We start from the raw sequence: 22,327 nt of genomic DNA on the forward strand, positions 1-22,327 counted from the left end.
GCAAGCTAAATTACAAATTGTAATTTAAATAAAGAGTACCTCATAGCTCTTTATGAAATTTATCAGCTTATGAAGCATCTAGTATTGACCACTCCATGACAATACTCCAGTTCATACACTGTAACCACAGGATTTAACAGTCTGAATATTGAGGTAATCCCTAACAGATTTTACACATTAAAGTAGAATTCTCAGTTACTCCATTATTTAATTGTAAGGATCCACCAAAGGTAACTTAGAAAAGCAAACCTTTTGTAAGTCTGTTTAGGTTTCACCTTTGCACCTCCAGTGGAAACTGACTAGATGGTCCCCATCTCAGGAAGAGTGTAAGGTGATGAGGTGTAGAGGTCACAGAATTTTCTCCCTATGATTACATGATATTGTACTGATCATCTGAAAATAATATTTTAAACAAAATGAAGATCAGTAGAAGAAAATGGAAGAATGAAAGGTTTTTCTCTGGAGGTGTACCTGTAAAGCAGCTTGGAGCATTTTGCAGCATTATAATAGAGCCTTAACAATAGTTCTCTGTAATTCTAAGTCACTGATAATTGAGGTTTGGCTGCTTGTGGATTTAATGCCAGCATGAAATGTAATTTGCTTCCACATGGAATATTAACACTGTTCTATGCAGAAATGTAAAACCAGGAAAGTGTTAGTACTGATACTGCTTTAATTCTAAGCTGCATTTTAGTGCATTTTGTTTATTGTTATTCTATTAATTATTGTTACAGTAACAGTCATTAGACCCCTGGGGCTTGCCAGCAGGCAAACAGAGAATTTACAATCCCTGCCCCAGACACCTTGTAATTTTAATTTTCAAGGGAGGTAGTTAATAAGATATTAGCCCATTATAACAAGGAAGAGAATGAATGTTGTGCACTATGTTGTGCTTGGAGTTTATGGCAGAGAGATGAATTGAACACAGTTCCCCTGATAATCTTTCTGTATTCCATATTTCGATTTTTCAAGGACTCTGTAACTGCAGGGACCTAGAATGCTGCTTATTTATTTTTCCTTAATAATCAGAATTTCTGATATTTGATATTTCTGATATTTGATCTGAATGTACTTGAATGTTATAAAGAGGGAGAGGGAATTGCTTGCAGAGTAACAGTGAAGCTAGCATCCTAGACTGCTGTGAAGAGTAATTTCTCGTACTGAATTACACAGATACAGCAATATAGAGAGGAGCAGTAGGAGTGACTGAAAGCAAAATGCCTGAGAGCAGCCGTGTATATATTTGTTTAAGAATTCATCTAGCGACTCCTATTTTTGCTTTCTTCCAGAGGTGAACAAAGAGGACTTTTTAAAGCTCACATGAAGCAAGTAGTATTTTTGGTGCTACTGTGGAACACTAAATAGATAGGTTCAAGTCCTTTGTTCAACCCAAGCTAAAGCCAAAGTGTGAAATTGTCTCACATCTCCTATGGCACTTTCTCTTCATATGAGTTGGCTATTATAGGATGGATTGCTTTCTGTCTCCTGTGTTGACCAAAAATGCCAATGTAGCACTATGAATATTTTCTTAAAGCAAAACGGGCACCTGGTTGTGATGTGTTTCATTTGGGTGAATAACCATTTACACAGTGGAAAAAAATGCCAAGACACAGAAATCCTTTACAGGTCCTTCACCCTTTTACTGATACAATTAATTTTCTCAATAAAGTTGTCCGTGGCCACAAGTCTGTATAAAGTGGTTTATCTAATCCATGAAGTACAGGGAGTATTAGTACATAAAAGACTAACATAAGACCAGTGTAGATTAGGCACTCAAAGATAGTAGTAGTTCTTAGGACATTCATTTGCTCAGAATAAACGTGGGCAATACTCTTCCTGTCGGCTTTATTCAGTGTATACTATTGTGTAGTTTGGCTGCATAAATCATGAAGTGTACATAGGGGAGATGTGGCTAGATTTTTTTTAATGCTCGACTGTCTCTTCGCTGTAGCCTTCTCCCAATATTTATGTCTAAACTAATAGTGTAAATTCACCCTGAATATTTCAAAGATCATACTTTTAAAAGGAAAATGAAAAGTACTGGTGCAGTGATGATGAAGCACCTCAGTGTTGTCCGGAGACTGGAGGACCTAATCTAAACCATACAACATTTCTAAAATATTAATTGTTTCAAAAAGAATTAGTGCCTTGAAAGCTTCTGAAAGCACATGGTTACAGGAAAAATTTGTGCTGGTGTATAAAATAGTGAAATCTGTCCCATTTATGGAATCATATTTTCTCACCTCCTGGAAGTGAAAGCAACATTGCGTTGGTACAAATAACTTTGATAACATGATTAACTGGACAATGTGAAGTAACTGAGATCTTGGTGAGGACCCAGTACATAAAAGTTATGATCTTGTAGATTCCTCCAAGGAGAGTCTTTATTACAAGCTCTCTTTTAGCCAGAGAATACCAGCCATCTCCTGGGATGTCAAGGCATGTAGTGACAGGAGAAGAAAGTAGAAGTCTGATAGAAGGGAGCAAGACCGCCAGGGTTATCTCATTTGTTGGCAGCATAGACTGTTGTTGACATCCTGAGTAGGTATATTTTTCCAACCTATCTGTGTGTTGTTTTTTTCTTCTTCCAGTGTGTGGCTGTGACTTGGCACAAGGAGGCTTTTTCATTAAGAATGGGGAATATCTTTGCACCTTGGATTACCAGCGCATGTATGGTACCCGCTGCAACGGTTGTGGGGAGTTCGTGGAAGGTGAAGTAGTGACTGCTCTGGGAAAAACTTACCATCCAAGCTGCTTTGCCTGTACTGTTTGCAAGTAAGTCATCCCTTTCAACTAATATGGCATGAACCCAGAACAAGAAGAATGGAGAGAAAGATATCTCCATGAGACACAAGTCTCAAGACATTTGTCTTTGGGAGGCATTGGGCTGGAAAAGATCTGCTGCAAGTCTGACTTTGAGGGTCTTCAAAATGCCACTCATTTATTTGGGGGACACAGCTTTGCTGTTACATGTAGTTGCCTATTGTCAGAAAGTTACCCTCACATATGAAAGAATTAAGTATCATGTTTACATGTTGAGATAACGGACACAGGTTGAATTGAGTTCAGGTAATCAGCCCAACTTGATGGGAGAAACAAGGTAAAGCAAAATTCTGGATGTTAGAATAGAGAAGTCATTTGGACTATAAGAACAGTTAAGCAATAGAAAACATACTGGAGAGTCATTTTCACACCATGTAAGATGCATGGCTTTGTGACAGCTGTGATCCCCTTCTTCCCAGATACTATTTCTTGTCCCCAGTAAGATAACCAGCCTTCAGTTCTACAGGATTAAAAAGAAGCTAGCTAAGGCTGTGTGGATGGGACAGAAGGCGGCATTTTTAACTTGTATTTTTGTTTAAACTCTCACTAAGATATTAATTCAGAATATAGGAGATCTCTGGGCAGATCTTCCACATACTCTCATAGCCTGCTCATTTGAGCAGTTCTATACTTGAAAATCTCAGCTGAGCTTTACAGCCTAAACTCAACCCGAAGTCCCCGTGCATAGTGTTCTCTATTGCTGGCTTCAGGCACTGAAACTATGCTAGAATTTAGGCTGGCTTAGCATGTACCTTATTGCTCTGGTGATCAGTATAATATTTTGGATACACTTGGGGAAATAAAATTTCTGTAGGTTTTTATAGGAGTGGCACATTTTTATAGTAGTAAAAATAATCTGGACATAAAGCGGAAATAAAGTGATATTATGGTGCCATCATGATTCTACAAGGAGCCAACTGTGTTAGGTGTATACTTACTATTTACTAAGCTGGAATTAAGTTGGCCGTCACGTTGCTCATTTCTGTGGTTCTGAGCCCTGCAAGTAAAATGGAACTTTTCTTCAATAAGTTTCAGTGTAATGCCAGAGGGACACATAAGGAGCATCAGATAGACATGTATGTAGATTTTAGAGGGAGGGAGGACCCAAAAGACAGAGCCTGTTCCTTTGTAGTCTTGGAGGGAAGTAGGCCAGTGGAGTTCTCCAGAAGTCGGAATCTGGCAGCAGTTGAATTGTCTGAAGCTTAGTGTGGGAGGATGATGTGAACAAGAAAGGCAAGAATCTATGCTCTGAGACAGTACCTTATTGGAGATCCCATCATATGATGCAACTGGGTATTCATGTAGCAGACTTACCAGGTGATATCCTAATCTTTCATAGCTGTCTTTGATGAGTAGTTTAATTCATTTGTCCTATAGCCTGGTATGTTTTTCAAGACCTTTTCTAGTGAAAGTACTTTGATCATCTTTCCATTTGGTTTTAAATTGTGTGTGAGTTTACTTCATGTTGGTAATCATATGATGTGTATGTTTCAGTGTTATTTCCCAAGAACAGTGTAAAAGTAGATGATATGGTAGGAAACATGACATCAATTTTCTGTACATTGACTCACATCAATATTTTTATGGTGAATGAACAAAAAGTGAGTCATTGGAATAGATTCACGAAATGCAGCGTTGCTGCTGTTTTATTTATGGCCCACTTAGGAGTGGCAGTAGAAAGGAAATGAGAACGATGCCTTAAACATTTTGTTGTGTAGAAACAAGCAGACGTTCATTTGTTAAGCACAGTTTTGGAGTGAGGTGTGATGTAGAGGGGTCTGTACTCAGCAGCTAAAGATACTTACTAAAGATTTGGAGCTACTGAACCTTCTCATTTTACTGAAATGCTTATACAAAATGTTGCTCATCCTCTGTTTTATGCACCAAGTAAGAGTTAACAGCAATGTCAACTTCTGCCTAGCACACATTCTTAACATTTTCTTGGGTTCGGTAAATAATCTCAAACTTCAACAGTCCATTCAGCCTTTATCTTTCTCCTAACACCATCTGCCCAGGTAGCAATTTCAGTAGTGGTTTTGTGATGTAGATACCTATTTTAAAGCTCTAAGAGAATGAATGTGGATAGTGTTTCTCTTTTTTACAAACTGTTACATTCATTATAATATAGTCATATATTTCATCGCTGAATACTGATTAAATTAGTGTATTTGTGAGTGACTAGCTCTACATTCCTTCACGAGCATCAAGACTCATTCAGATTCTTCCTCTGAGTTCTCTTCTGTACCTTTTTCTACCCACAACATCACGCTGAGCCCATCATAAATGTTGCTGTTGTGTCTAAGCAGATTTCACTACTGTCTACTCTTTAGATAAAGTTATGTTTGATAACTTTTTAAAAACAAAGTACAAGGCAACTCTAACCTCTGCTCTGCTTTCATCCACGGGTGGGATTTCTTCCAGTGTCTGGCTTTGCCAAGGCCGTGTTGCAGAAACTATTTGGCCTGAATTTCTGCAAAATATTGATTGCACTGGAGGAAGGCAGCAAACACAAGGCATAGAGAACAGAGGAAAATTTCTGGCATAACCTTTGCTAGATTATATTTTTCTCTTTAATTCTCTCCAGGCGTCCATTTCCACCAGGTGATCGAGTTACCTTTAATGGAAGAGACTGTCTCTGTCAGATGTGTGCTCAGCCAATGTCCTCCAGTCCAAAAGAATTGTCTGCCTCAAGCAGTAAGTATGCCATCTTCTTTCTGAAGCCTTTTACTTTCCCAGGCTCATCATTTGGTTGAAACTAACTTAATGCCGCCTTTTTTTTTTTTTTTTTCTTTTTAAATTTTTATTTGCCTTTAGAAATGTGAACAATTTCTGCAAACCATCTTTTTTTTTTTCCTCCTCATCATGTAAAGTGTCTGGCACTACAGGTGGGAAGAGACACACATTTCGATATTAGTAAATGACTTTTCTCAAATGAACTGATCTTCTTTTATAATCACTGGAAAAGTATCTTCTTGATGAAATCTGAGGCTTCAGAGTTGATAGATTCCATTTTTTTTTGTGTATAATTGCACAAGTTGTAGTATTCAAAAGAGGACAAAGTCAGAGGAAATTAATTTTCTTCTGCTATTTAACACTTTAATTTAATTAACTTATCCTTTAAAAGGAGTATCGCCAGGATTATGCCTCTAGTAGACTGATACCACAGTGATCTTGTGATCAGAACCTCAAGAAACCATTATAAAAAAAGAGAGAAAGCAAGTTAAGGGGAAAGGGAGAATGAAGAAAGTTTGGGAGGGAAATTAACTTTGTTTCTTGTTGGGTTTTAATGCTTTTAAAAGATAATTTATAAATTACTGATACTAATCTCTGCCTCTGGTAGTTAATTTTTTAAATCTTTGGGGGCTTCTGAATTGTGCTCAGCACTCTAATCTGTAACGACTTACTCAGTATAGTTTTATAATTCAGAATGGCTACAGATTTCCTTGTGTCACTAGGTAGTTTTCCACCTATCTGGGTTTCCTTCAGGAAGATGCTGTGTATTTTGTACTGATACTTGGCTTTGAGATCCTAGGATTATAGAGTGCAGCATAAAAGCAAAGTTGGATAATGTTTGTGCTCAAAGGATGAGTCAAATGCATCTCAGGTTATCTGATTTGCCTGAGAACATGTAATCAGACACTTAGCAAAATGGAAAATGAGAGCCATTTTTTTGTTATCACGCCTGTCTGTCTGTTAAGCTATACTTTTTCCACTCTGGCTGTAGATTTAGAGCTGGAAATGCAGAGGCCTAATCAGTAAAGGAAGAATTTAGGAACCTGAAAATAGCCTTACCAAATTTACAAATCAACATAGAGATGTATGAGATACTTCAGGCACCCAGAGAATCCTTCCAAGATAAAAGAACGATGTGGAAATTATACATGTTTGAATTACTGATATTTTGGAGGCGTAACTGGCAAGGAACTGGAAGGCGGGGGGACCTTGGACAGTACTGATGTTCTTTTTCGAAGCGTGTGACAGCACTGGTTCCCAAACGGCTGGTGTTCAGTGACAGGAGCATCTGGATCACGCTAGATGTGTTTCTCAAAAAGGGGTGCACTTGTCCAGCAGCATGGCTGCTTCCTGGGTACGTGACTCCAGGTGCCAAAATGTCCCCTAGAAATGATGGGCTAAAGCTGTCTGCCAGTGAGCAAGCCAGAGAGCTGGAGAGTCACCTCCCAATAGCCCTAGTCTCTGCTTGCATTGCTTCCTGGGTTCCACACTGAAGCCATGGGTAGCAAGAATTATAAAACAATCTTCCTGGCTACTTGTTATGAGATTTTTTTTTTGGTTGGTTGGTTGGTTTTTGTTTTTTTTTTAAAAAAATTGTGTCCTGGTAGGCAAACTGCCTTACCGGTACACACAGCAAGAGAGTTCCAGCTCTTAACAGTTCATAGTGCACTACTTCGAAATCTGCAAGTACCTGCCACTGTGCATGTTGGTCTTTTATGCAGAGAGTCTTGTAGAAAGATAGTCTGCAAAAGAGAAAAATAAAAGTGAGACTAGCATGTGTTTATAGGTTCAGAAAAACTCAATTAAAAGAATACTAATGAAGCATCCTCTGTCCTCAAAGATATGCCAGCTGCTGCTTTAGCTCTGTGCAAAAGTTAACTTAGAGAAGTCTTTCTTGCTGGCACTGAAGAGTAGATTTTAATTAGCCTAAGCTGTTCAAGATTGTTTCCTTGTCTATCCTGCTGGCTGAATTGGAAAGAATCAATTCTTTCTTATGCTTTGCCCTTTTTGGAAAAGATTTTATTTTTTTTTTAATACAAGTTCTTTTAGAAGAGAATCTCGTTCATACAATTAATCTATTTTATATCCTATGTTGCTGTTAGTTTCCCCTGATTACTTTCAAGTAGATTACTAGAGGAGGCTTTCCTTAAAACAAAAGGAAGTTGGAAATGAGGAAATGCAATAGACAAAGTATATCAGGTTTGATTGGTTTACAAAATGTAAAAGGAAGCCTTCTATCCACTAAAATGTCTGCATTAATGTTGACATGCCATTTTCCAATGTCTGTTACTTCACATAAATGAAAGGCTTATTGACAGGTTTTCTTGAACGATTTAAAGGAAAATCAAATGCCTCTAAATACAGACGTTAACATCTTGAATAACGTGAACCTGAGTATTGTTACACTCTTTTACAGTGCACACCAATGAAAATCAGAAGGAAAAACACTGAATAATTAATTTTCCTTTTTTGTTTAATATTAGTTGGGTATTTATTAGTTGGTACTTATTTACCTTATTTCTATTAATATTTATAGTGATATTAATTAATATTAATATTTAATATATATTAATTAACGTCGATATTTCTATTAATATTAATTTTCCTTTTTTGTTTAATATTAGTTGGATATTTATTAGTTGGTACTTATTGACCTTATTTCTATTAATAATATATTTTTTTCACTGCACATGTATTACTGGAAATAATTATAGCTATTTTCTTGAAGAACCATTTCAGTGACTCCTTTTTTATTCTAATTTTGTAAAGCAGTCATCTTGAATATACAGATTCTGTAGAATAATCATAATTCATAATTTAATCAACCCTTTTTCTTAGACACTTCTAGACATACACGGAGCATTAGCTTTGGGATTTTCATTCATTCAGCAGGAAATCTAATGCCAAATACCTGTAAATAGCTTTGCAAACAAATTAAATGGGTGGTGTTCACTTTTGCTGTTGTTTCACTTCATATGACAGATTGATAAATGAGATAGGATCTGTAAAGCAAAGTAACTGGGACAGATGTAGAGCAACATAGAAGCAGGGGACAAGTAGACAACACTGACTAAAAGTATGATGTTGGTGCTTGGATAGTTCAGGGTTTTCAAGATTCTGCCAAAGACAGGAAGTTTTTTTCTTTGGGGCCTAATAAAAGAGTAATAGAAGTAATGTGTTCCAGTTATTACTATTTATGTTTTAAACAGTGTCTAGGTTTTGTATACGACATGGTGACTGACTGGTTGGTACTGTCTTAAGTTCTTTCTACTTTCTGTTGGGTTCTAGCTACATGCTAGCACACCTGTATTTCTTATGTTCCATGTTGTCTTTCCAGAGAAGCAGTTGTTCAGGCATCTGTTACTTCCAAATTTTAGACAAGACTGCAACTTGTATGCTTTGCTTGATCATGATGCCTGCCCTGTTTCCCACCTGCCATTTTACCTTCTTTTAATAAAGAACTCATGTGTTGTATCTCTGTTCCATATATGACAGACTCATTTCACTGTCCCCCCAGTGTTTAGTATCACTTATTCAGTGGCCTGTTTTTGAAGACCACCTTTAAAAATCTGCAAATTGCATGGGGTTTTTTCCTAATTTCATATTGTTATTTAGAGTGAAAAAGAGTCAAGGCCAAAGTCAAACTTTTACATTTTTTGTTGTTGTTATTTTGTGTTGCTTGGGGATTCATAGTTTATTGTTTCCATGTTGTAAGAGGAGTAATTATCTGGTGGTTACTTCCTTTGGACCTGGGAATTCTGAGTGCATCTTTCCATTTTTTTCATACCTGTTTTATGTATCAGGATAGGTACTTAAATTTTGAGGGCCTCTTTTCTACTAGCAAACTGAAAAAATAACAGTGCCCTACCTTTCAAGTATGTTGTGGTTGTAAACAAATTGAAGATGGTATGGTGCTTAGATGATGCACTTCTAAGTACTGTACAACTGCCTGAGTCTTACCTATTGATGCTAAAGTCATAAAAATTGGAAAATTTGTGTGGTTTTAATTTGTGTAAGGAGAAATTAAATAACTTAGTCTGCCTGAATCCTTGTTCTTCATCCATGTGAGGGTTAGGTACCCTTGAAAGAGTAGTGTAAGCTTTATAGTAAGTCCTTCCAGCCCCCATCGTCTCAAACTATTTTATTCCCCTAGTGCCCAGATGAGCAGTGACTGGGGGTACGTACTCTAGATTTCTACTAGCGTTAGTGTGTGAACCAGAGGCAAGTAGATTGGCCATGTTAACAGGCTTTTTCCCTCTGATACTTCTCCATTAGGGCTTTTTATCAGTGAATTATCACCAAGACAGCTGGTAAGCGAACCGATGCAGACATTTGAACATAAAAATCCCTAGTTTAGTCAGACCTTAATTTTTTAAAAGTACCATGCTGGCTTGCATTTCTTCTTGAACTTTTAGAGGTATTGTGCAAAGTATAGCTGAGAGCAGAGCAGCCGTAGAGATAATCCCCCACACAGGGCAGGCACGTGAGGTGGTGCCAGCAGCCTGCACTGGTGGAACTCGAACCAGTGGTCTTCCAGCTCAGGGGGGTCATCCTTGAAATTCTGAAGAGACTGCGTGTCTTTGAACACAGTTTAATACATTTCCCTTTTCCTCAAATAGAGATTTTTCCCTTAGGCATCCCACTTCACTATTTCCACAATAAAGCACTTCAGTAATAAGAATGTTATGTTATTTCTCTGCCTGAGGTTGAGCCCTTTCTCTGTTGGTTCCTTGTCTGGGTGCTGGTAAAGAAGTTTTAGTTATTTGTGATTACCTTTTTGCAGAAAGGTTGGATCATTTTAGTGATGTGCCCAAGCTAATTAAGAAATAGCATTTCAAATGAAAAGTAAGCTTTCTGCATGGATAGGAAAAAACTTCCTATCCAAAAGAAACTGAAGTGTTACAATCGCCTAGCAAGAGTTTTCATTTGAAAAATATATCTTTTAAAATGATGGTGGAGACTTTCATAGTTTCCTCTACTTCAGTGAAATAGATACTTGTGTCCTATATATGCTGAGATATCCAGTGCTGATACTGTTTGGAAAGAAGCCTGGGGAAGGTATTTCAACTCCCCTTTCCATGTAACAGTCTGTTTCTCCTGTGAGTTAAGAGCATTACAGTACAGCCAAGACGTGGACCACAGTCTTCAAAATGGCCAGTGTTACATGTGCATAAATAATCTTTGGTGCAGCTGTTCCCTGACCAGCCGGTGTCCACGTGGAGATTTCACAATACTGTTTTGTATGTTTGTCCTTGTCTGCTTTGCACATTATGTTCTGGTTGAAAGAATGTAAGTTCTCTGGGACAAATGCTTTCATGCTCATCCGTACTGAGTCTAGCAGAGTTGGATTCTGGCTCGCAACTGGGTATCTCAGCTCTATTGTTATATGAATAATAAGCTTAATACTTAATGAACTTGTGGGAGAAGGATATCTTTGTTAATTATTCAACAGCCTTATCTCTCCAAATAAGATGCAGTACAGCTCCCAGTAACTATCTGAAACTTCCAACAAGGTTTCTGGTAATGCTGAAGTAGAACAGAACCAACATACCTTACCCATGGAAGAAAAAGATGGGCAGTAAAAAATGGGAATCATCTTTTGCCTCACTGACCTGAAAGACTGTGGGGGAAGTGAGGTGGATTTTGAAGCAATGAATTATCAGAATGGAGATAAAGCAAATTTCCTTTGCAGTCCTCCTTTAAAGACTGTCTAATTCTTGATACAGTTTTATGTTTGGGACATAATTGTTATTTCATCAGATTAACATATAGGTAATTGCTGCCAGTATTCAGAAATAATGTCTGGGCTGATTTATAGGCATCACAAACTTCTCCATTAGAAGTTAGCTGAGTGGATAAAATGGATGCAAAATTCCTTTTAGTCTTAATTCTTGTGAAAAGTCTGCAGCTAGGAATTGTAACTCTTTAGCTACATTTGACTCAGTTTTCCTTATTTTATTCTTTATTCTTCTTCCCTGAGCTGTCTGAGAACTCCTTCAAGTCCATAGGGAAGACTTGGCTGCCTTATTTGTTAGCAAGCTATCTGCAGCGATTTTTCAGCTTTAAAGGATATTAAGCAACATCCAACACATGATTTTGAGCTCATTCTTATGAAATATCCTACAATTTCACACGGTGTGTCAAAGCTACATAGTATATATAGGTATTGTACAAACACTTGGCAAGAATGTGGATAGGCAGTCTGGATAGTGTAAGACACAGAGCCCAGGTTTGCCTTAAAGGGTACACACTCACAATATCCATGAACTTCAGTGAATGCCCTGGGGAACTTAGATGGGCTCAACAATTTTGGTTTTGAACATGCATTTTTAAAACGTAATTTTTAAAATCCTGTGTATAATTTCGAGCCTTAAGGTTTTAATATTTTTTGTGTCCTGTAACAGAAAGATTTTCTTGTTTCATAAATCCTGGCTTCTCTGCTGAAGACACAGAAGCACATACCTCTGTGGCATTTAAGCCTGCATACCTATGTTTAGGTACTGGAGTCTCAGTTGAGGATTCTGGTGACTTGACAGAAGGTGGTCATGTAGTCCTATACCTTTTTTCTTTTTTTTTTTTTTTTTTTTTTTTTTAACTGTAGAATAGACATGCCACAGACATCATTATGGATTGATTTCAAACACTGTGATTTAAATTGCTGATTTTAATCATGGTTTACCTCAGAACCCAGGAAACCTTGATTAGAATAATTGATTGTAACCTCGTTTTACATTCAGATTTTTAATTATAAAAAGCTATAGACAAGCATGAGGATATTCCATATCTGTACACATTTGCTTAAACTAATATAGCTCTGCATAAATTCATCATCATTTTTAACATATATATTTTTCATATATAACATATATATTTTTCCCTAATGTTTCTGCTCATGATTTATGTCAAACTCTATTTGAATTGAAATTGGAATTTAATTAGGATGCATAAAATAACATTGTGGATTTTTTAAAAATTGCAGAAACTACCTGAATCCTGCTAGACCCATGAAGAAAGTAAATGCATTAAAATATATTTTAATTTTGGAACTACTGATTTGTCGAGGGTCTGTAGCTTATAAAACCACTTACTTTCGATCACCACGTCCTTAAAGATTTTAAAAGTGGGAAGATCTTATTACCTGATTTTGTTCATAGATAGGAAAAGGAAAGCAAGTTTTTTCTCTGTGTTTTCAGATCCCATTTGGATCTTTAACTTTGATTTAATTAAAATTAAAATTTAAAATTCCGATTTTAATCAATAATTCTCCTCACTTTAATTTAAATTTTATTCTAATAAACTTGTAGGGCAACTATATTTATAACTTAATATATTGGGCATACAGGGGATCTAAAATTTTACTCTGTTCCCCTTTTTAAGAATAAAAGAAGCAAATCAGCATGCATGAAATGATACAAAAATTCAGAGAAATGATGCAAACCCAAACACAGTTCCTTTCCGGCAAAAGCCATTAGATTATGCCTAAGAATATGCAGCTTTTCCCTTGATAAATCCTTCCAATGACACTGGCCCATTTTTATGATTACTCCAAGAAGATTTTGTCCTTTGAAGAATGTTTGCAATTTTTTGAGGCATTTTCATAATTTAAATTGCTTTCTGGGATTAATTTTAATCCTCGCTTACGTTTCATATCAATGGCTAAATTACTTAAGTAGCTTCCATTTATTCAGGTATTTCTTATTTTACAAGGGCAGGTATTTTCATTGCTGCTTTTCAATAAATTGCTGTAGATCCTTCTCTGGAAGTGTATAAAGCATTGTTACAATTTTTGGGTGACAGAGAGCAGCAACTGTATTGAGAATACAGTCATTGCAGGGCACACAGTTTCTGATTTATGAGTTTTCTATTGGAAAATGTTCTTGCACAAAAATTACTGTTTTTCAGGAAGGTGTTTTCAGTCTAGTTTGCCCGTTTCTTTTGTATACTTTTGTGTTACATGTAAATTGGGCAGAAACAACTGTGAATAGAGTGTACAAGTGTACTAAATAAGTATTGGTTCTTATTTGTCTAAACATAACCCCATCTTAAATTTGGAAATCAAAACATGTCCATCTCCTTAGATTTTACCAAAGAAGTACTAATCAAAAGGTAATTCCAAATAAAGTTTTTGGCGAAGTGCAAAGAATTACTCAGTAAGTGGGTGTTGCATAAGGAGGCATCGCTAGCTTGGAAAGTATGACTATAGGAGGAGATCCGCAGAGATAAGAGTATCTAGGAATTGTCATGTTCAGCAAGCCTGCCAAGTCAGGAATCAGGGGTCACTTAAAAAGAATGTGAAAAGTGAAATTAGTTGTTAGCTAGACCTTAGTTTGCCATGGGTTATCAAGGCAGAAAACCTTCCTAACAGTTGTGTGTTTCACTCCTATTGTTGGAGGTTGTACCCTGTTGGAATTGCTTGTTTTCCAAGAGTAGCAATTGAAAATTACCCAAAATAGTCTGCAGATGAAGAGACATCTGTGTCTATCCGTGTGCAATCCATGAGCTGGGTACTAAACAGTGAAGCTTATTTGCTGTGTAATCCACTTGAGGTACTGTGAGTTGGAATTGTGGATTTTAATTCAGCTGGAGCTGAGTACTTAAGTGTGGTAAAAGAAATAACAGGGTAAAGACTAGCCTCAGCTTAGATATACCTGGCTGTGGTTTATCTTTCAGAGTAGTTTTACAGCTGGGAGTTGAGGGATGCTAAACGGGGGGAAAAAAAAAAAAAAAAAAATCTTTATCTTTCTTTTACAGGAAAATTCAAAACTCTTAAGATAGTTTGTAGCATGTCTGCTTTTTCTTCTGCCTACTATTTCATTCACCCTTTGGTTTTCAGTTCAGACACCTGTATGAAAGATTGCATTGACTGAGGTTGATGTTACAGAAAAAGACTACCTTGGTGTTATGTTGCTTGCAGGGAGGGCTTATAGGAGTAAGAGGTTAAAAGGTCAGTTGGTTTGGCCTCCTTTGGAAAGGAGGTGTAGAAAGATGTGGAAAGAAGGGTTTCCTTTTCCTGTATAGAAGACTAACACAAATGCTTACATCAATACAGAGGGGGGAAATAAAAACTCCTTTGATAAGGTAGTGCTGTGTTAACAAGCTAGAGTTGGGGAAGAGCGTTCATTTTTCCAAATCACTTTAAAATACATCAGATGATGAAAGAGCTATTTACAGTAATGATACATCCAAGATGTATATTAACCCATTTCTTAAAAAGGCTGATCAATGTTAGGCACTCACAGATGGTTAACAGGGACTTGTGTTGCAAGCAAAGAATGCCATTTCCACACCACTGTGTTTTCTTTCCATATTTAATCAAGTAAAATAATTTTATTTTCTTTAAATATTTATTTTGAGAATATAAGTTGTCCTAACTTGCCATTTATAATAAACTGTCAAAGCTATACACCACTTCCCATGGGAAGTTTATTTCCCTCCATTGTATATGCCCAGTCTCTTATTGTTAGATTTCAGGAGTAGAGTACAAGGCTGCCCACATGGGTTTGTTTTGCCTTTAGAAAAAGGGCAATAGAGCATTTTGTTCTGACAAACATTTCCTATCCTTGCATTAGGAAAGAAGGGTCCAGCAGCAGATTTCTTGAGTTCCATACTCGGATCTAAGTCCTGGATGTAAAATTCCCGATATTGTTTGTCCTTCTTTGACTTCCAGAACTCATCACTGCCCTGATGATCAAATGGTTATGCTTTAAACCTTGAAAGCATTTCTCGTACTGTAAACAGACAAAGTGAATTTGTATTTTTAGCTTTGACAGAAATATCCTGATGATCTGGAAAAGCCTGTATGATGCCATCAAAACTTTTAGTTTTAAAGCAAGGCTTTAAAAGGCATTGCCTGATCTGTTGTTAAAGGGTGATTGCGGAAAAACTGTGGTGTTCCTAACTCTATGGGAAATTATAATTGCGGAACCTTCAGATTGCCCCAGCAGAATTATGGGAATGTAAGTTGTTTTTCAAGGTGTCTAAGAGTTATTTATAATTAGAGATTTCTTGACCTTGACTGCAGTGCTAACACTTGCTTCTTTCTTCACTTCCAGATCACTGTTCCTCATAACTTGCTCTTTAGGTCCAGCTATGTTTGACAATGTATTTCTGTGTAAGTCCAGTGAAAACTTATTTGTTTCTTTAAAAAAAAAAAATTATAATAATAATCCCCCCCATTCTGCCCTGATTTACCTGTTTCAGAGCAGAAGCCTGCTGGTGTTGTCTTTATAAAACTAATGTATCTGTGTTTTATAGGGAGGGGAATAGTAACAAAGTAAGTGTGATAAGAATATTACTCCTGTGACTCATGGGGGTTGTGGCAGCTTCAGACTTTATCTAGAAATGTGTTACTAATGGCCATCAGGATTGAAAGGAACTTTTTGGTGACTTCATTATGCATCATTAAGTCTGACTGCTATTAGCTCTGTTCACAGAGCTAACCCTGCACAGAGGAAAGTTGGTATGCTCATGCACGAGACTTTGCATAGCCATGTTCATTAAGACAAAAGCAGGTAGAGATGATTGCCCTTTCATAAGTTAAGTGGGGTGAGCAGAGATTGTGAGATAAAGGTATATTTGCTAGTACGTTCCCAAAGCAATCCGAATGGGAGTGGGAGAAGTCATGTGCAGTGTGCTTAGGGTTAATACAGCTGTATCAGCTTCAAGCCCACCGCCTGTGCTGTGATCAGGGCTCTCTGCTATTGGCTGAGAGCAGGGGAGGGAGGCAAAGGAATAAAATCCATCGCTTAATTTAGGCGGTGACGAATGGGTTGCTGTGCAGGATGTTTCACTCCTGGATGTCTGGGGTGATGCAGACACTAAAAAGGGAAACGCATTTTCTCATCATATCTTTACAAGCAAGGTGTCATGGGTGGCAGCTCACCCTAACCTACATCTTTTAGTGATGCTGCTTAAGGATTTTTGTGGGTGGAAGTCTTAATCCTATATAATATTACAGTGCAGTGCTACTTTCCCTTGTCCAGTCCCCCACTTCTCTGTGCTTTTAGACTGGCTGACTCTGCATCACAGCCCTTTTGTGCAGGCATTGGCATTTGCTTTTGTATCTGGACACATAAAATATTATACCCTTCTGGGCTATTTTATTAGAGAGCTGTAGCTTAAACATGTTCGGCTATATCTTCATATTGAGCAGGCCTAGACAGGTATGTTTAAGTATCTCTGGCAGAGAATTGTGTAAGAAGCTTTTGCTTGTCTAAAAAATGGTGGTGTCAGCTAATGCTGTTATGAGAGAGGGTGAATTCAATTTTTGTACGCAATGGCAGAGCAAGTGGACATTACTTATAGAGGCTACAGCTGCTGGCGTCACAGGCCGTCCAGGGAAGTTACGCTTTGATTTGGATAACTATATGTCCAGTGCTCTCAGATGCAATCTCTTTTTTCCCTGCTTAGGATGGATTTTGGGGGAATACATTATTGTCCTGACGTTCCTGGATAACCTTCTTCTGATTGTGTCCTTAGTGAAGTCATACAGTAGTGCTTTTAGTGAGAAATGGCTGTCCTGCAGCTGAAGATTCTGGGCATAGAGACAACATATATGAACATGTGTTACTTCCCATTTCTTATGAGAATCAGTGCCATGGAATATCTGGTCTTGAGCCTTTCTTCAGATCAAATGTAATTCCACATAGTAGTTTTTGTGGTATGCTCTTCTTTACATCTTAAGTGCATATAGGAACTGTACTGCTCACTCTGCATTTTAACGAGTACACTGCACTTTCCTCCTCCTCTTCATTATCCTGGCACAGCTGAATGTGTGGATGTGGAAGGGATGGGAGTAGGGAAGAATTATGGGTTATATGACAAAGCACAAGGAAGCTCAAGGTCGAGGGGTGCCGTCTGTTAGACCCAGGTATGAAGCAAGAGAGAACCATGGTAGGAGCCGTTGCACATTTTGGGAAGGGTTTGCAGATTTTTTACGACAAGTCTGCTCTGGCATATGGTTGTAGACCACTTGTCTTAACTCACAGCCCTTTTACTTGCAGCATGTGCTGGTTGTAGATTAGGCTGATGCAGATTGTGCTTAATGTGATCCTGAGATCTTGCCTGCATATGCTGATGACATTCAGCCAAAGGCTTTAATGTGTCTCATGCAGGCCTGAGATCATAAATGGCTTTTATTTGTAGAATTTGGATGAACAAATGGTCTTTTCTTAGCCCAGCCTTAGTTGCTTTCTATTTTAGGAGATAATGATAATTGCTAGCTTTTCATGTACATACGCAACAGTTTTGCCAGAGTTAAAATCAGGTTTAGTTAAAAGCCATCTCAGTCTACTAAGACAGTACAGGGCTATTAGTTTACTTTGATGCTACATGTTCAACATATCTATGATATTAGCAGAATGGAAATAATGGTGTTAATTTACTGTTGCTAAACAATTAAAGGAACACAGAAAGAGTAAGTAAATGCCATTGTTGCTATAGGATAATAAAAGCATATTATCAACCCCTTGTATTACACATGAGCACAAGAGAAATACCTTTGGCTTACAAAGACACAATTAAACAGGTAGAGACACTTCATGGGTCCCTACTTCCTCCATGTCACTGGTTTTGACACTAATAAAGATACTGGACTAGGTAGACCTTTTGTGTAAGGCAATTTTTATATTCTGACTGCTTCAGAAATTCAGGTAGAAGCAAAATGAAGTGCTTTAAAAATGTCTTTCTTGGTTCCATATCTGAGAAATTTCAGCTTCACAGAAGCTTCTTGGATAAAGCTGAAAAAACCATGGAAAACACAGCAGATTTTGTGAGGTATTCCTGTAGCAGGGAATGTATCATCACAGTTTGGCAGGACACCAGGTCAGGAATGTGGAAGCTGGCACACTAGGGAGAAGCAGTAGTGCTAGGAAGCTGAGAGATGGGTGCTGTTTAAAACTGCAGTTCAGCACCCACTGAGACTGGAGGAAAGATCCCATTTGTTGACAAAATCAGAAGGCAAATTACATGGTTTCAGATTTAGCATAAGAAAACGTAGGCTGGAGGGGACCTCAAGAGATGATGTAGTATCCACTCAAAACCAAAGGCAAGATCAGCTTACCAAAGCCATGCTGACAGATGTTCACTTGTCCCTGCCTCAGCCTCATGCTGAGGAAATTCCAGAGCCTCCCTTGGTGACTTGTTCCAGCCTTTGCTGTCATTACAGAGTGGCGTGGAGCCTTGAGCTGGCATGGAAGAGCAGAGGGATCCATTACATGGTGTCAGTCCTTGCCATTTCATGATTTCAATTTGTAACTTTTGACTTGTAGAGCAAAGTCCTGGTATTAGGACATCTTAGGCTTGTTTTTCAAGTCAGGGTTGTGTCAGCAGTCTGTGACTTGCATTTTATCAGAAGATACTATGATGCTTAGTCCCCCTTTTTGTTTTAAAGGGATTTGATAAGAAGAAGAGTGCTGAAAGAAAGAGGGACGTACTGCAAATGGTGACCTGGATAGCAGGAATGCACAGCATATATTTGGGGTTCTCTTGGCCCATTATCCAGCAAACAAAAGTCAGATCCTTTAGTGTCAAAAGGAGAGACTGTCCTCTTATTATCAGTTGTGATAATAAATTTGGACTTGCCCTTTTGCAAGGTGTGGTGTTGCTGGAGCTATAAACCCTTGAGGAGATGAAGGATTTCAGGCTGTACCTGTTCAGTCAGCTTCAGCAGTACAGCCAGGATGATCTCTTCCCTGCTGCCTGGGCTTTAACTGCTCACATTGCTCTGTTCCAGTTGGTCTCCATTTGTTGCTATTTGTTGATGTTTCAGTTATGTGGAGAGGATGTTACACTAACCAAAGGGACACAGACTTTGGGGATAATAAAATATGGAAAATCCTTTGTTCCAGGCTGTCTTATCTGTGGCTTCCAAGTGTGCCTCAATTCCCTTTTTGCTTCACTGGTCTTCCAGGCCTTCCTTTCACTCAGTCCCTCTGTCCTCTGAGGCTGGGCACAGAAGCTGTAGCATAACCCTTGCAGTTCAGTGCTGTCTGCCACATCAGTCTCTTCAGATCTCACCATGTGCTGAATTGCCTCTTAACCAGGAAATCTCTTTGAGTATTAGTTTAAATGGAGAGGAATGGGAGCCTGGGCCCGAGCCAAAGATTTCTGATGTGACAGGAGACATTGTGGCATCCTCTGGGACAGAGGGCATTCAGTGCTCCTGGCTTCAGGTTTGTATTCTGCCATCAAAGAGTCTTTCACAATCACAGTGAAAGTGAGTGTCGACTACCAAGGTACCAAAATCCCTGAGCGAGAGTCCGTAAACTGATGAGAGACCATGAGAACTACAGTTTCCCACACCTGCGGGTGGAAGACAATATGCCCTGCCATGCAGCCTTCAGTGCTGTCACGCTGCTGTCACCCTTGCCTTGGGCCCTCCCTGAAAAAAGGTCTCTCCCCCTCTTCCTGGCCGAGACCTGCCACCGCCCCTGAGCTGGGTGGACACACTGGGCTTTGCTGCCACCCAACGGGGAAGAGCAGCATCCTGATGGTGCTCACTCAGGCCTCCTTAGCTAGCTTCATGTAAGCAGCCAAGATCTTGCTAAAAGCAAGAAATAACACTGATTATTTTAGAAGACGGGAACTTTTTGCAGTGATGATTTTTGTAGTTCGTTCCTCCCAAGATTTGAAGTTTGTACAGAGCTTGCCTCGCAGTCTTTGAATCATAAACAGCATGAAAACCAAGAGAGTTACTTTCCCTCTTCTACTGAGTATGTCTGTAATGACAAAGATTGAATCCTGGTACAGGACCTGGGAAGTGTTTGAGGAAAGGAAGATGCATCTTTGCATTGCTGTGTAATTCTTCCCTTTGTTTACCAAGTTTTGCAATGTGGGGGGCGATTAATGAGGGTTAACGAACCAAGTAACTGACAAGAAATGCGTTTGTTTGTTTGCAGATTGTGCTGGCTGTGGAAGAGACATAAAAAATGGACAAGCATTGCTAGCTCTGGATAAGCAGTGGCACCTGGGGTGCTTTAAGTGCAAGGCCTGTGGGAAGGTCCTAACTGGGGAATACATCAGCAAGTAAGTAACCTCTGCATCTCTTCTGCACTCTGGGTGTGAGTTCTTGTTGCCAGTGGAGAAGAGCTTGCAGCAAAGTTCACCTTTCAAAATCCAGTTTTGGCCACCTTTCCTTACACACCAAAATCTTTGTTCCCAGTGAAAGCTAAGTTGGGAAAGGAAAGGAAACTGAAAAGTGCAACTGAAAGGTGGTGTTTAAATATACTACTATCATTAATACCAATATGGAAGGGGGTATAACTCCATATTCCCACAAAGGATTAGGTGAATTCCTGCATGTGTTTTCCGTGTTGGCCAGATAAAGCTTTGTGCCATTTTGCTTTCTAACACATAATTTTGAGGAAAAAAAGCAGGAACCTGTCCATTGCTTGCCTCTACTAGAGAACAGAGTAAACATGATGGTGTAATTGACCTGACACTGTTTCTCATCTCCATGGAAGAAACTAATGAAGAGGGGTCTGAGTGGAAGGAAGTGTAGAGGAAGAGAATGGGGAAAAGTGGTGTAATGATAAAATAGAGGGAATGAAGGTACAGTCTCTGTTCCCCCCTTCAAGCATATAGTGAAGACATAAAAATGGGGGAAGAAAGTATGTTTCACAAACCTGTCATTAAAGGGTGTATAATATTTAATAAAAAGTAGCATCTGTAATTTCTCAAAAGAAGTTCAATGCCTGAGAAATACTCCTAAGCTGACCAGTGTTTCCACTTTTACTGTATGTTCCTTGTTCATACTAAAAAACTGTATAGCCTTACACTTAAAAGTAACTGCTCATACTCTTGCAGGGTACCAAGGATTTTTTTGTTCAAGTGAGAAAAAGCTACCTGCCTGTGATAGACTGTGGTCTCCTCTAATTCCCATGGACGTAGTTCCACTGATTCTCTACAACTGCACCACCTGTAGGTGTAGAGTGTCTGTTTTAAAGAATGAGACTTACTTCAGTGGTTTGTACCGGATATCTTTTCTTGATGGGATTTTAAGGAATAATTCTAAGAGGCACTAATGAGAATAGGATTTTTTTTCTACTACAAAATATTTCCCTTGAATTCTCTCCCATTTGCCTGTTCCTGTGTGTAGCCGTTCCAGACTTGAAGACAAAGGAATAACATAAGGCATGCTGCAACCTGTTTTATTAAAAGGTGGTTTGTAATTTGTGAATTTTCGTTTTCAGAGATGGAGCTCCTTATTGTGAAAAGGACTACCAAGTTCTTTTTGGAGTCAAATGTGAAGCATGCCACCAGTTCATTACTGGGAAAGTCCTAGAGGTATGTGTTTTGTAAAGTAGAGTTTAAGAATTGGGCCATATTCCCAATATGTTCTCGTGCAACTGCAGAGAATACAAAAAATCTTGTAGGACAGTATGGCTTGACTCCAGCTTTAGTGATTTTTAATATTCCACATTTCCTGGAAGAAAAGCCTTTATGTAATAAAGTTTGTGGAAGAAATGGGGAACCACAAAGAACTTCAGTTACAAGTGTTTTTTGAGAAGAAGAAGCTGGATGTACTGTGTGTTTTACAGTGAATAACAAAATAAACCAGAAAGTGTTAGAGAAATAAAAGCAGCTGGAATTTGCTATCGAATATCTATTACAGGTTCTCTTCTTTCTGACCCATCTACTACAGGTATAACAGCTAACAGCTTCTGGTTTCAGTTCTGTAGGTTTTTCTGGTTCAGTATTCAGAATATTAACCAGGATGGTAGCCACCAAATGAGGGTCTCGGAACACATGCAGACACCCAGTGCATTTGTCA

At 38.4% G+C, this 22,327-nt stretch overlaps 1 protein-coding gene across 14 annotated transcripts in view; it reads left to right on the top strand.

Annotated features, from left to right (window-relative positions):
* The window catches only part of ABLIM1 (actin binding LIM protein 1), a 221,297-nt gene that overhangs the window by 119,688 nt on the left and 79,282 nt on the right, over nt 1-22,327 (top strand). For all 14 annotated transcript variants that reach the window (XM_042787562.1, XM_032988650.2, XM_042787553.1 and 11 more), the window contains 4 exons: nt 2,592-2,775; nt 5,408-5,517; nt 20,454-20,580; nt 21,747-21,840. In XM_042787562.1, coding sequence (XP_042643496.1) covers nt 2,669-2,775; nt 5,408-5,517; nt 20,454-20,580; nt 21,747-21,840 — 438 coding nt within the window. In that variant the 5' untranslated portion in view covers nt 2,592-2,668. The remainder of the gene's footprint in view (nt 1-2,591; nt 2,776-5,407; nt 5,518-20,453; nt 20,581-21,746; nt 21,841-22,327) is intronic.

The sequence above is a fragment of the Tyto alba genome, unplaced genomic scaffold, assembly GCF_018691265.1.
Source record: "Tyto alba isolate M040663 unplaced genomic scaffold, T.alba_DEE_v4.0 Super-Scaffold_1, whole genome shotgun sequence".
Taxonomy (NCBI): domain Eukaryota; kingdom Metazoa; phylum Chordata; class Aves; order Strigiformes; family Tytonidae; genus Tyto; species Tyto alba.